This window comes from Lynx canadensis, chromosome D4 (genome assembly GCF_007474595.2).
Source record: "Lynx canadensis isolate LIC74 chromosome D4, mLynCan4.pri.v2, whole genome shotgun sequence".
Lineage (NCBI taxonomy): Eukaryota > Metazoa > Chordata > Mammalia > Carnivora > Felidae > Lynx > Lynx canadensis.
The window spans coordinates 13,066,619-13,081,965 of record NC_044315.2 but is presented as its reverse complement, the minus strand read 5'-3'; the positions used below and the strand labels follow the sequence as shown (position 1 = coordinate 13,081,965).

Here is a 15,347-nt window from a genome sequence, read left to right as displayed (position 1 = left end):
ATATTTATACACATTTAAATGGGAAATCTTTTATAAGCTTAAGAAATATAAATAAGAATCTTTTAAATTTTTTTAATGTTTATTTATTTTTGAGAGAGAGAGAGACAGAGACAGAGATGCAGAATCCGAAGCAGGCTCCAGGCTCTGAGCTGTCAGCACAGAGCCCCATACGGGGCTTGAACCCATGAGCTGTGAGACCATGACCTGAGCAGAAGTCAGACACTCAACCGACTGAGCCCCCCAGGTGCCCGTAAATAAGAATCTTTATATTTGTGTTTGTTTAACCATGTAGTTCTTAAATGCCAGACTCTGTTCTGTGTCTTTTGTAAATAATTATAATATATATTATTTTATAACATGTAATATTATATAAGTTTATATAAAATATATTTATATAAATATAATTATAAATTATAGTTTATATGACTTAGATAATTTATATATAAATTACAAATAAATAACATATATAATATACATTTAAATATATATTTAAATAAATAATCTCTCTTTCTTTCTCTCTTACACACACATACCCTTCCTTCCCTCTCACTCAGGCCACATGATCCCTTCTCTGTGGTATCCTCTGCCCCCTTTCTTCCTTTCTCATGGTCTTCTTCCCTTGTTTAATCACCCACCCATTGTCCTACCAGAGCCTCAGCTAATAGAGAAGCTTCACTCTCCACCAACCCACTTTCCGGAAACTCACTCCAGGCCTTGGGTTTCCACTCCAATTCCAGAAAGGCAAATGTGACCCGTTGCAGGTCTGGAACTCACCTCTAGTCCAACCAGCTTTAAAAGAAGCCAAACAAGGCAGACCTGTGGACAGGTCAACTCCTCGGAAGGGGAGTGTGGACAGGGAGGGCGTGACCAGTGTTTCCAGTACGCGTGCCACAGTGACGCCTTTGCATGACTTACAGGATCCACATTTCATCCACTCATCCACTCTGTCTGTCTGTCCTTGGTCCTCTGGTTACCAGACAGAAAATCGAAGCAAGGCAATCTCTAAAATGAAAGCCAGGTGGTAGGAGCTAGTTCAGGATTCCTGTGAAAATACGCATTGATAATACGCAAAATAGATGAGTTCAACAGTATTGAAAACAAGCTGGACAAAAAGCGGTTTGCAGTATTCATCAATAGCTTTTGCATTCACTGTCCCCGGGAGAAGAAATGCTACACCATAGGTTTTTAATCTTTTATCACCAGGAAAGGCATTGCCGTTAATTCCAACTCTGTATCTTTAGGGTTTTAACAACTGCCTATCTCCAGACAAATTTGCTGAGATTTTAGATGGCAAGATAAAATATACATGTGTGTTTATTCTGGTATACTGGTGTGTTTATTTTTTTTCTTTTTTTTTTGTTGGGTTTTATACCTTTTTTAATTTTTTTTTATATATATATGAAATTTATTGACAAATTGGTTTCCATACAACACCCAGTGCTCATCCCAAAAGGTGCCCTCCTCAATACCCATCACCCACCCTCTCCTCCCTCCCACCCCCCATCAACCCTCAGTTTGTTCTCAGTTTTTAACAGTCTCTTATGTTTTGGCTCTCTCCCACTCTAACCTCTTTTTTTTTTTTCCTTCCCCTCCCCCATGGGTTCCTGTTAAGTTTCTCAGGATCCACATAAGAGTGAAACCATATGGTATCTGTCTTTCTCTGTATGGCTTATTTCACTTAGCATCACACTCTCCAGTTCCATCCACGTTGCTACAAAAGGCCATATTTCATTTTTTCTCATTGCCACGTAGTATTCCATTGTGTATATATACCACAATTTCTTTATCCATTCATCAGTTGATGGACATTTAGGCTCTTTCCATAATTTGGCTATTGTTGAGAGTGCTGCTATGAACATTGGGGTACAAGTGCCCCTATGCATCAGTACTCCTGTATCCCTTGGATAAATTCCTAGCAGTGCTATTGCTGGGTCATAGGGTATGTCTATTTTTAATTTTCTGAGGAACCTCCACACTGCTTTCCAGAGCGGCTGCACCAATTTGCATTCCCACCAACAGTGCAAGAGGGTTCCCGTTTCTCCACATCCTCTCCAGCATCTATAGTCTCCTGATTTGTTCATTTTGGCCACTCTGACTGGCGTGAGGTGATACCTGAGTGTGGTTTTGATTTGTATTTCCCTGATAAGGAGTGATGCTGAACATCTTTTCATGTGCCTGTTGGCCATCCGGATGTCTTCTTTAGAGAAGTGTCTATTCATGTTTTCTGCCCATTTCTTCACTGGGTTATTTGTTTTTCGGGTGTGGAGTTTGGTGAGCTCTTTATAGATTTTAGATACTAGCCCTTTGTCCGATATGTCATTTGCATATATCTTTTCCCATTCCGTTGGTTGCCTTTTAGTTTTGTTGGTTGTTTCCTTTGCTGTGCAGAAGCTTTTTATCTTCATAAGGTCCCAGTAATTCACTTTTGCTTTTAATTCCCTTGCCTTTGGGGATGTGTCGAGTAAGAGATTGCTACGGCTGAGGTCAGAGAGGTCTTTTCCTGCTTTCTCCTCTAAGGTTTTGATGGTTTCCTGTCTCACATTTAGGTCCTTTATCCATTTTGAGTTTATTTTTGTAAATGGTGTGAGAAAGTGGTCTAGTTTCAACCTTCTGCATGTTGCTGTCCAGTTCTCCCAGCACCATTTGTTAAAGAGGCTGTCTTTTTTCCATTGGATGTTCTTTCCTGCTTTGTCAAAGATGAGTTGGCCATACGTTTGTGGGTCTAGTTCTGGGGTTTCTATTCTATTCCATTGGTCTGTGTGTCTGTTTTTGTGCCAATACCATGCTGTCTTGATGATGACAGCTTTGTAGTAGAGGCTAAAGTCTGGGATTGTGATGCCTCCTGCTTTGGTCTTCTTCTTCAAAATTCCTTTGGCTATTCAGGGCCTTTTGTGGTTCCATATGAATTTTAGGATTGCTTGTTCTAGTTTCGAGAAGAATGCTGGTGCAATTTTGATTGGGATTGCATTGAATGTGTAGATAGCTTTGGGTAGTATTGACATTTTGACAATATTTATTTTTCCAATCCATGAGCAGGGAACGTCTTTCCATTTCTTTAAGTCTTCTTCAATTACCTTCATAAGCTTTCTATAGTTTTCAGCATACAGATCCTTTACATCTTTGGTTAGATTTATTCCTAGGTATTTTATGCTTCTTGGTGCAATTGTGAATGGGATCAGTTTCTTTATTTGTCTTTCTGTTGCTTCATTGTTAGTGTATAAGAATGCAACTGATTTCTGTACATTGATTTTGTATCCTGCAACTTTGCTGAATTCATGTATCAGTTCTAGCAGACTTTTGGTGGAGTCTATCAGATTTTCCATGTATAGTATCATGTCATTTGCAAGAAGCGAAAGCTTGACTTCATCTTTGCCAATTTGGATGCCTTTGATTTCCTTTTGTTGTCTGATTGCTGATGCTAGAACTTCCAGCACTATGTTAAACAATAGCGGTGAGAGTGGGCATCCCTGTCGTGTTCCTGATCTCAGGGAAAAAGCTCTCAGTTTTTCCCCGTTGAGGATGATGTTAGCTGTGGGCTTTTCATAAATGGCTTTTATGATCTTTAAGTATGTTCCTTCTATCCCGACTTTCTCAAGGGTTTTTATTAAGAAAGGGTGCTAGATTTTGTCAAAGGCCTTTTCTGCATCGATTGACAGGATCATATGGTTCTTCTCTTTTTTTTTGTTTATGTGATGTATCACGTTGATTGATTTGCGAATGTTGAACCAGCCCTGCATCCCAGGAATGAATCCCACTTGATCATGGTGAATAATTCTTTTTATATGCTGTTGAATTCGATTTGCTAGTATCTTATTGAGAATTTTGGCATCCATATTCATCAGGGATATTGGCCTGTAGTTCTCTTTTTTTACTGGGTCTCTGTCTGGTTTAGGAATCAAAGTAATACTGGCTTCATAGAATGAGTCTGGAAGTTTTCCTTCCCTTTCTATTTCTTGGAATAGCTTGAGAAGGATAGGTATTATCTCTGCTTTAAACGTCTGGTCGAACTCCCCTGGGAAGCCATCTGGTCCTGGACTCTTATTTGTTGGGAGATTTTTGATAACCGATTCAATTTCTTCGCTGGTTATGGGTCTGTTCAAGCTTTCTATTTCCTCCTGATTGAGTTTTGGAAGAGTGTGGGTGTTCAGGAATGTGTCCATTTCTTCCAGGTTGTCCAATTTGTTGGCATATAATTTTTCATAGTATTCCCTGATAATTGTTTGTATCTCTGAGGGATTGGTTGTAATAATTCCATTTTCATTCATGATTTTATCTATTTGGGTCATCTCCCTTTTCTTTTTGAGAAGCCTGGCTAGAGGTTTGTCAATTTTGTTTATTTTTTCAAAAAACCAACTCTTGGTTTCGTTGATCTGCTCTACAGTTTTTTTAGATTCTATGTTGTTTATTTCTGCTCTGATCTTTATTATTTCTCTTCTGCTGCTGGGTTTAGGCTGCCTTTGCTGTTCTGCTTCTATTTCCTTTAGGTGTGCTGTTAGATTTTGTATTTGGGATTTTTCTTGTTTCTTGAGATAGGCCTGGATTGCAATGTATTTTCCTCTCAGGACTGCCTTCGCTGCGTCCCAAAGCGTTTGGATTGTTGTATTTTCATTTTCGTTTATTTCCATATATTTTTTGATTTCTTCTCTAATTGCCTGGTTGACCCACTCATTCGTTAGTAGGGTGTTCTTTAACCTCCATGCTTTTGGAGGTTTTCCAGACTTTTTCCTGTGGTTGATTTCAAGCTTCATAGCATTGTGGTCTGAAAGTATGCATGGTATAATTTCAATTCTTGTAAACTTATGAAGGGCTGTTTTGTGACCCAGTATATGATCTATCTTGGAGAATGTTCCATGTGCACTCGAGAAGAAAGTATATTCTGTTGCTTTGGGATGCAGAGTTCTAAATATATCTGTCAAGTCCATCTGATCCAATGTCTCATTCAGGGCCCTTGTTTCTTTATTGACCGTGTGTCTAGATGATCTATCCATTTCTGTAAGTGGGGTGTTAAGGTCCCCAGCAATTACCACATTCTTATCAATAAGGTTGCTTATGTTTATGAGTAATTGTTTTATATATTTGGGGGCTCCAGTATTCGGCGCATAGACATTTATAATTGTTAGCTCTTCCTGATGGATAGACTCTGTAACTATTATATAATGTCCTTCTTCATCTCTTGTTACAGCCTTTAATTTAAAGTCTAGTTTGTCTGATATAAGTATGGCTACTCCAGCTTTCTTTTGGCTTCCAGTAGCATGATAAATAGTTCTCCATCCCCTCACTCTGAATCTAAAGGTGTCCTCAGGTCTAAAATGAGTCTCTTGTAGACAGCAAATAGATGGGTCTTGTTTTTTTATCCATTCTGATACCCTATGTCTCTTGGTTGGCGCATTTAATCCGTTTACATTCAGTGTTATTATAGAAAGATACGGGTTTAGAGTCATTGTGATGTCTGTATGTTTTATGCTTGTAGTGATGTCTCTGGTACTTTGTCTCACAGGGTCCCCCTTAGGATCTCTTGTAGGGCTGGTTTAGTGGTGACAAATTCCTTCAGTTTTTGTTTGTTTGGGAAGACCTTTATCTCTCCTTCTATTCTAAATGACAGACTTGCTGGATAAAGGATTCTCGGCTGCATATTTTTTCTGTCTAGAACACTGAAAATCTCGTGCCAATTCTTTCTGGCCTGCCAAGTTTCAAAAGAGAGATCAGTCACGAGTCTTATAGGTCTCCCTTTATATGTGAGGGCACGTTTACCCCTTGCTGCTTTCAGAATTTTCTCTTTATCCTTGTATTTTGCCAGTTTCACTATGATATGTCGTGCAGAAGATCGATTCAAGTTACGTCTGAAGGGAGTTCTCTGTGCCTCTTGGATTTCAATGCCTTTTTCCTTCCCCAGTTCAGGGAAGTTCTCAGCTATTATTTCTTCAAGTACCCCTTCAGCACCTTTCCCTCTCTCCTCCTCCTCTGGGATACCAATTATGCGTATATTATTTCTTTTTAGTGTATCACTTAGTTCTCTAATTTTCCCCTCATACTCCTGGATTTTTTTATCTCTCTTTTTCTCAGCTTCCTCTTTTTCCATAACTTTATCTTCTAGTTCACCTATTCTCTCCTCTGCCTCTTCCATCTGAGCCGTGGTGGTTTCCATTTTGTTTTGCATTTCGTTCAAAGCGTTTTTCAGCTCCTCGTGACTGTTCCTTAGTCCCTTGATCTCTGTAGCAAGAGATTCTCTGCTGTCCTGTATGCTGTTTTCCAGCCCAGCGATTAATTTTATGACTATTATTCTAAATTCACTTTCTGTTATATTATTTAAATCCTTTTTGATCAGCTCATTAGCTGTTGTTATTTCCTGGAGATTCTTCTGAGGGGAATTCTTCCGCTTGGTCATTTTGGATAGTCCCTGGTGTGGTGAGGGCCTGCAGGGCACTTCCCCTGTGCTGTGGTGTATAACTGGAGTTGGTGGGCGGGGCCGCAGTCAGTCCTGATGTCTGCCCCCAGCCCACCGCTGGGGCCACAGTCAGACTGGTGTGTGCCTTCTCTTCCCCTCTCCTAGGGGCGGGATTCACTGTGGGGTGGCGTGGCCCATCTGGGCTACTTGCACACTGCCAGGCTTGTGATGCTGGGGACCTGGCGTATTAGCTGGGGTGGGTAGGCAAGGTGCACGGCGGCAGGGGGGGCAGGCTTAGCTCGCTTCTCCTTAGGTGATCCACTTCAGGAGGGGCCCTGTGGCAGCCGGAGGGAGTCAGATCTGCTGCCAGAGGTTTGGCTCCGCAGAAGCACAGAGTTGGGTGTTTGCGCGGAGCGAGCAGTTTCCCTGGCTGGAACCGGTTCCCTTTGGGATTTTGGCTGGGGGATGGGCGGGGGAGATGGCGCTGGCGAGCGCCTTTGTTCCCCGCCAAACTGAGCTCTGTCGTCCGGGGGCTCCGCAGCTCTCCCTCCCTTTGTCCTCCAGCCTTCCCACTTTCCGAGCAGAGCTGTTAACTTATGACCTCCCAGAGGCTAAGTCGCACTTGCTGTCGGAACACAGTCCGTCAGGCCCCTCCGCTTTTGCCAGCCAGACTCAGGGACTCTGCTTGGCCGGCGAGCCGCCCCTCCGCCCAGGCTCCCTCCCGCCAGTCCGTGGAGCGCGCACCGGCTCGCCGCCCTTCCTACCCTCTTCCGTGGGCCTCTCGTCTGCGCTTGGGTCTGGCGACTCCGTTCTGCTAATCCTCTGGCGGTTTTCTGGGTTATTTAGGCAGGTGTAGGTGGAATCTAAGTGATCAGCAGGACGCGCGGTGAGCCCAGCGTCCTCCTACGCCGCCATCTTCCCCTCGCTTCCTACTGGTGTGTTTATTAGCTGTAAATATGGAAGGACTACATGGAGGGGGTCCATTAAGCTAATTATCAGTAAGGGAGTTGCCATAAGGATTGCTGATAACAGGAGAGGATGTTTAAGAAATTCACATTATGTTCCCCCTGCCTAGTCCTAAAGTGAATTGGAAATTTGTACATTGGTAAGTCTCAGCCTTAAGGAAAGTCCCCAGCCATCTTTCAAGGAATTTCCTTCCCACTTGACAACCATAAGTATCCAGAAGTGAAGCGTCTTGTTGCATGTGGCTTTATTTCTACTGCCTAATAGTTTGTGTGGTACTTGATATTCCCAGATGCTTGCCTAAGCATTAGGTGCAGAATTATAGTGATGAAATGGTATAGTAATAATAATGACACACAGGATTGATTTGCAATGGGTTTGGCATTCACCAATTGGTTACCTCACCAGGATTTGCTAAAAGATAATTGGGTTCATAACCCATTTCCAAGTAAGGCCAGACTCACTCCAGTTATAGTTCTGTTGTCTGGAATAGATAGCATATTCTACCTCTAAAACATGAAGGCAATATCCAAAACATTTGCCTCCATAGAAGAACTGCAAAGATATTCTACTTAAAATGAAACATATTCTTTTCTTGTCAGCCCCTAGATATTTTCTTGGTCTCGCTCTGTTCCTTGGTAGCTTAAAGATTTCCAATCATTTTTCCTTTTATAAAATACAGCATATAAAAATATTCTCTTTCTGGATAATAATATCCTATCATTGTACCTGAATATTCATGTGTTATGAATCTTCCTAATTAAACTTAACAAACAAGAATAGTTTTAAGTGTTGTCACTTGAACACAAGTGATTACCAGATTTACATACTTTTCACAAATCTGTCTCCAATTTCTCAGGCCATAGAAAAGATGCACTAAATCGACAAGAACATGAAGAATCTCAATCTGAAAGTATCTGTTGAAAGTTGTGGTATTATGCAGTATTATGCAAACTTCAGCCATTATTTCTCAAGTAGGTAGCAAATTAGTGTCCATTAAAATGAGGCAAATAGCTTACTGCTTCTCTTCCCATCACTATAGTAATTGCTAATGTCCCCGAAGTCTGTGCAAGGTTCTGTTTGGAAAAGTGCAAGACCTTAGGAAGTTGCTGAGTTTTTATGACCCCATTATGTAGTCCAAATACAGGAGATAATGGCTAATGTTCTGTTGGTAGAGTCAGCCACTGAACCAAAGACCAGGCTGTTCAAGTGGGAAGTTGGATGAAGGGGGCACATTCAATGTTTTATAATTTTAAGCAAATTTTAATTATGCAAATTAAAAATTGTGAAACATAAAATATACTGGTAAAGTCTTACTATATGCATAGTTCCCAAGCATGTGAATTCTCCACACAAACTTCTAAATCATCAAGAATCACATACTCCCACAGCTGACAAGGCCAGTGAATTAGTTATGTTCATGTTATTGCTACGCAACTTTAGGGGTTGAGAGAAATGCCCACCCACCATTAACAGTCTCAGTCTTGAATGCATTAAAACCTTTGGGAAGTCATTTCTCACATAAAGTTTGAGCCCTCCTTTCACAGATCACACGATCTGTGGCCTAGATCATTACAACCTACCTAAGATCAACCTTCTATACTCCATCTCCATATAAATATGAACCATTGTCCAATAGCAAATTATTCCTTAGGACCATAGGGATTTTAGATCATATACGGTGATGTGACACGAAACCAAAGTGTTAATTTACTTTGATCAGAATTCTCACATTATCCAGGCATTTCACGTACAACAGACTGAATGTTTTTACAAGTGCCTGAACTGATCACAGATTATTATCTCATGTCAGCAGAGAGGGAGAGAAGAGAGGGAGAAAGAAAGAGGATGCTTTTGGAGTTTGAAGACATTCTCCTATTCCTGCCACCTTCCTTCCTCCCAACGCCCAACCCAGTCTTTGGTTAAGCCAGTTTTGACACTTTCTGCCTTATTGGGAACCCAAGCTAAGGTACATAGCAGTCAGAACAAAATGTGACACAAGTCCAAGAGAATATCTTCTGCAAAGAACAATTAATTGGGGTGGGGTCTGTAATTTGAAAGCCGTAGGTCAGCCTGGAACATTGTAGAATGTAGCTGTTAAATCCATTACCCAAGCCCACATTTTTGAAGGCTAGGCCTGCAAAAGCCAACACTGCAAAAGCTAAAGAGTGTGGCAAAGCCTCTTCCTGCTTAAGCATCTCCACATTGGTCTAAAATTAAATTCTAATGGAAATCTCTGAGAACTGCTGAAAGTCTTTGGTTATGGTGAAACATGTAAAATTATTGCAATCGACTAAAGAATTAACCTATTTTTCCCCAAAAGCACAGGAAAAATATTCACACACACACAAGTCTCTGAGGGCTCTCGATAAAATGAAAAAGCTTCCTGAATAATAGAGGTTATATTTTTTAAAACTATAGATCTAAACAGCTATTTTGTGTGTCTGTGTGTGTGAATGGTTAGTAGGTTTGCTGAGCAAGGTATAAATTTGTGATTATCTTCAAAGGAATTTATACTAATTTTGTAATGGGCATAAAGAAAATAGAAATGTGCCATGTGAATTCAGCTGAACATGCAGTGGATTCCATAAAGAAAAATGTTTTCTTTATGTCATTAATAGAAAATGGTATTCATGGTATTTTAAAAAGCCTTTTCTTTACTAATGGAGTCATATACTACAGATTCTAATTTTTACATTTATGACTTTCTCTAGAGTATTTTTAATATCCTGTGTCCAAAATGTAAGTTAGAAACTAAAGTGTGAACAGAAGAAATAAGGAGAAACAAGAGAGAAAGAATGGAGGGAACGGTGACATCCTACAGACAGTGTTTATTCTGAAGTTTAGCCAGTCAATATAACTGGGCAACAATAGCATGATATAGTTCCCTTGGGCATAGAATTTTGTTGGCAAACCCATTCTAGAACTTGCCCCCAGGCCCCAGTGAGCTTCAAACTGATGTTCTTTATAGCTGTATCAATGTGCTTAATTTAGGTTGGAGTTCGGTAAGGGTCCATTCACAAGTTTTCATGAATCTCTTTCAAAGATCCATAAACCCTTGAAATTGCATAGAAATATTTTTGTGACTATCCATATGTGCACTTATTTTTCTGGAGAAAGGGTCAGTAGATTTAATCAGATTCACAAAAGTATTCAAAGATCCTTATCGCCAAAAAAATAGGCTAAGAACCACTTCGTTAGTTCATTACTGATTATTTGATACCATTTTCTTTTCTTGGAAACAAAGGCAATGTGTGTGTGTGTGTGTGTGTGTGTGTGTGTGTGTGTGTGTGTCTCCTGACAGAAAGACAATGTTACCATATACTGGCAGGCTAAATTTACACAAAGCATGGTATTTTTAGGTATAGCCTGATTCTCTACCTTTCATAACTAAGATATTCAGAAGTGCTTTTGTATTAGGCTTTAAGGGCTTTTATTGTCTATAGAATAAATCTCCATGTATTATCACTGTAGGAAATGGGTGAGAATGTGGAGGCCAGATATATTCAGTATTTATGCAAAGGGAGATGATACTTTGATACTTTATCCAATTTTTAGCACTGGATTATAATATAATAATAATAGTAATATAAATTTATATATTTTCATATTTGAATTGGTAACAGCTTCATTCTGAAATTAGGATATTTAATCATCTAAAATGTTTCTGTATTTCTAGGGGTTACAACACTTTGGTACATTGAGAAATACATTGTTATGAGATCATTTGACTGTTTATTGCTCTCAATGTATCCTATGTAAATTGATCCTTTGCACCTACATATCCTCTCAAAGGAAAGAGAGGTTTCCAGCCATCTCGCCTATTGTCTGGTAGATTCTAGATAACTGAAACATTCTAGAAGGCCCATTCTAGGACTTCTTTCTCCATGAGAACTTTAAGTGGATCACAGCTGGTCTGTGAGTTGAAGATCCTACTGACAGAACCAGTGCTCAAGATCAGAACTTGGCAAAGGCTTCTCTTGGAAGATCCTAGAATGAGTCTAAACATATCATTAGGTATAAAAAACAGCAGGTATGACATATAATTGTTCCTTGACATGAAGGAATGTGGTAGCATGTGCTAAACCAAGGCAAAGGGAAAAATTAAATAGCATAGTACTTTGGCAAATACCTCAAAAAATAATTTTAAACATTGGAAAAGAGTCCCTTTTTTAAGGCATTGAAATAAAAACCCAGGGCGCCTGGGTGGCTCAGCCAGTTAAGCATCTCTTGATTCCGGCTCAGCTCATCATCTCACCATTTGTGAGTCTGAGCCCCACATTGGGCTTTACACCGCCAGCACTGAGCCTCCTTGGGATTCTCTTTCTCTCTCCCTCTCTGCCCCTCCCCTCCACGCTCTGAAAATAAAGAAATAAACTTTAAAAAACATACAAACCCATATAGGGGTGGATATTTCTTATGTCAGCAAGTTCTCCTCCAAAAGAAGTGTGCTGTATTAACATTTCAAGTTAGCCCTTAATCTTCAAAGTGCCTTTCAGTAGGAAGTTACTTACTCCTCCTCATCAGCAGTGAGGAAAATGTCTCCTCTACAGACACGTAAATAGTTTTAAAGTTTTAAAGTGCCCTTTTGTCTCAATCGTTAAGGGCCTTTTGGTCAAAAGCATAATCTTTTGCTTCCCTCTCCTTGGATTTGAAGGAGTAATTCTCAAAAGTTCTCCATCCACTGAAGAATCAGATGGGACCATGGGTTATCCCTCCCTCCTCATACCCTCTGGAGCACAAAAAGAAATTTGGGGACAACAATTGTCATTTTCTTACAGTTTTTAAATGTTGATATAAAAATGGCACCCATTTTTGTGTAACTGACATTTTGGACATTTCCTTTAAGATGAAAATCAAACCATGAAAAACACTGACTTAGAAAAGAGAAGGCCCCAGGACACTGATACACTTTAGAAGTATAATAGGTCACACAAGTCAAATACAGTCTCTTATTAATGGAGCAAGGAACCAAACCTCAAACTATTATTTCTCACAGGGCAGCAGTTTCTTGATAAAAGAAAAAAAAAAACATAGCAGGCAGGAGAAGGGGGGAAATGGAGATGATTGAAGGCTTTTTTTAGTTCATATTTACAGAAGTGGCACAGAATCTTGATTATTTCTTTTTTAAGATAACTGCTCTGTACAAAACCATCTCATTTTTATGGTACTGCTCAATTCCTTAACTATTCTGGGAAGGTAAAGTGAGAAAATATAGTGTGATACCAAAATGAGCAAAAGAAGTTATTCAATGAACAATGATGGCACTTGAGAGAACTCTGGAAAATGAACTTCAAATCTTTTTCATCATGTCTCTCATGGACATCCATTTTTAATACTTCTCTTTAAAATGTCAAGTTGAACCATATGTGAGTGCTGATGTTAGGGCACTTTTTACATCTTATAGCTCACCGATAATAGCTTAAATACTTTAGAAAAAGTCTGTGACACGTCCCCACACACACACCCCTGAATTCAACTGAATTCAACAAATGTTTCCAGACGACCCATCATGAGCCTGGCACCTTGCTTGGTGGCTAAGGACAAAGCAGTAGCAGATGGCAGATGATATGTCTCCTGGGTACTTTATTGTGACTGTTACTCTATTAAGAATCAATAATCAAGCTTATCATTTATGGTCAGACATAGATAGACCCTTAATGTAGCTAGTAGTTAACTCAAAAAGTGAAAATGTGCCTCCAGCTGATTTTGATTTGTTGAGTCTTCAATAAAGAGAACCATTCAGGCATTTTCTTAGTGCCTCTGATGACTTCAGGGATCTGGCCTGTTTTAAATTCCCATTTTTCACGTAGGAAACTGAACAACTGGGTACATATGAGACTTGCTTAAGGTCACGTTTCACTTCCAATCTTCTGGTTGCTGGCTCAGTGTTTCATCTACTAACCGATTCCTTTCTCTCCCTCCTCGCCCTATGCACCCCCTCCTATAAACGTATGGCAATCGGTGCCTTCACTGACCCCAGCATCCCAGGAGCTCTGGGGAGAGGGCAAAGCCAAACAGACCCCCTGGTGGGAAGCTTCTGCTACAGGAGTCTGTAAAAATTTTGCTCCGTATTTTATCCCTTCATCTGTTATCTCCCCCGGGCTCAGTAATTTTAGTTTGTGCTTTTTGTTTCTCTTTTTGTTTCTTTGGTTTGCTGGCTTTGTGTTCTTTTCTCTTTTTTTTCCTTTTCTTTTCCTTTTTTAATGCAGGAATCGGTCAAGGCGTTCCGGTGGTGGCACTCATTGTGGAAGGAGGACCCAATGTGATCTCCATTGTCTTGGAGTACCTTCGAGACACCCCTCCCGTGCCAGTTGTTGTCTGCGATGGGAGTGGACGGGCATCTGACATCCTGGCCTTTGGGCATAAATATTCAGAAGAAGGAGGGTAGGTAATGAGTATGAAGCCTATGTTCCAAACTTGGAAAGATGGTATTAGTCGATTAAGATGTTTGGTTTGGGAAGGTGGTGGGGGAAGAGCAGGGGGACGTATTCTAAATGTCCTGGGAACTGAGACATTCCATGAAATCTCCACTGGACTAGCCCAATAAAGAGGACAAAGGGAAAGGAAGGGTCATAGGACTCGGTAGCCTTTCTCTTCTATTGATTTCTTCTCTCTTTTGCCCCTCTCACTAAGGAGAAACAGGAACTGGGTTTTCACACACACGGCACAGCTAACCTGGACCATATAGGTCGGGTTAGTACCTTGGGAAAAGCTGGGATGTGCAGCCTCCAGGCTCAGCCTCCGAACACCAGCTTCGCCAGACTGCTGCGTGTTCACAAAGGCGACACCTTAATGAAAACTTCCGGTGGCCTGTGCTGTCAGATCCCTGTAGATTGGCTCAGAAAGCAGAGTCTATAAACACTCTGTTCCTCGTTAAGCCCCTCCTGGACTCCCCGCCACCGCAAACTTTCCTTGGTCTGTCTACCCCCTAATGCTACTCTCAACAGTCCACAACCCTCACCCCCCACCGCAAGGAAGACTTCCCTCCACAGCCTTCCCTGTCAATCTGAGGTCCCACCCAGGGAATGGTGACATCCAAGCAGTCTTGGATATTATTAGATTAAAGTGACTCGCCCCAAGGTATAAATGGGTTTAAGGAGGAAAACTCAGGGGGGCATCACTGGATTTTTATTTCATTCAAATTTTTAAAGTTTTTATTTATTTAAGTAATCTCTATACCCAACGTGGGGCTCAAACCCATGACCCTGAGATTAAGGATCACATACCCTTCTGACAGAGCCAGCCAGGCGCCCCTAAGTCACTGAATTTTTAAATAAGGAACTTGCTAACCGAAACAATTCTCCTAACACATGAAACTGGTGGGTGAAAGGAGCCCCAAAGGAGATGGGGTCTTTTGTTCATCCCTTTTACAAACATACATCGAGTGTCTACTGGGTGCCACACACAGAGATGGGAAAAAAGAATAACAACCCTTCCTGCCATCAAAGAGCTCATAGTAAGTCTAGTAAGTAGATAAGCATGTAATGATTAGTAGTAAGTGACTGGCGAGCTTGGCTGCTCAGGACACTCCCTTCTCCACCTGTCTGCCAGGTAGCCTTCCTTACAACGGGCTCCTCCTGGCAGCCCAGTAGTGTGTTTTCTCTCCCATTCCTTTCCTTGTCTTTGCCCAAGGCCCAGCAATGCTCCAGGTGAGCGTTAACCCTGCCCCCTTCCCTGATAAGTGTGTGAGCCTAAATATGGGAAAGAAAGGAGACACACGTAGGAGAGTTACAGGCTTCCCACTAACGTTGCAAACACTGACAGTGATTTGGGGGCGCCTTAAAGCTTCTGATGTGAAAAAGAAAAAAAAAACAATATTCATGAGCATGAAGTTGGAGTTTGCTTCCTGGCAAATTTAAATTCTGTCTTCTCCTTTCATTGTAAATATTGGTCCATTTTATAGCTAAGAAACTAAAAAGAACATTTGCCTGAACACCTCCACGTCTGTTAACCAACCAGAATTCAGGATCCTCAACTGTGCTTTGCTTTTATTAAA

The 15,347-nt window shown here is 40.8% G+C and overlaps 1 protein-coding gene across 5 annotated transcripts in view; it reads left to right on the top strand.

Moving 5' to 3' along the window:
• The window catches only part of TRPM3 (transient receptor potential cation channel subfamily M member 3), a 502,889-nt gene that overhangs the window by 302,270 nt on the left and 185,272 nt on the right, over positions 1–15,347 (top strand). For 4 of the 5 annotated variants that reach the window (XM_030293212.1, XM_030293204.1, XM_032595678.1 and 1 more), the window contains one exon: positions 13,561–13,735. In XM_030293212.1, the coding sequence (XP_030149072.1) occupies positions 13,561–13,735 (175 nt within the window). Of the gene's footprint in view, positions 1–13,560; positions 13,740–15,347 lie in introns of those variants that run through there. The other variant, XM_030293213.1, reaches the window with a different exon arrangement.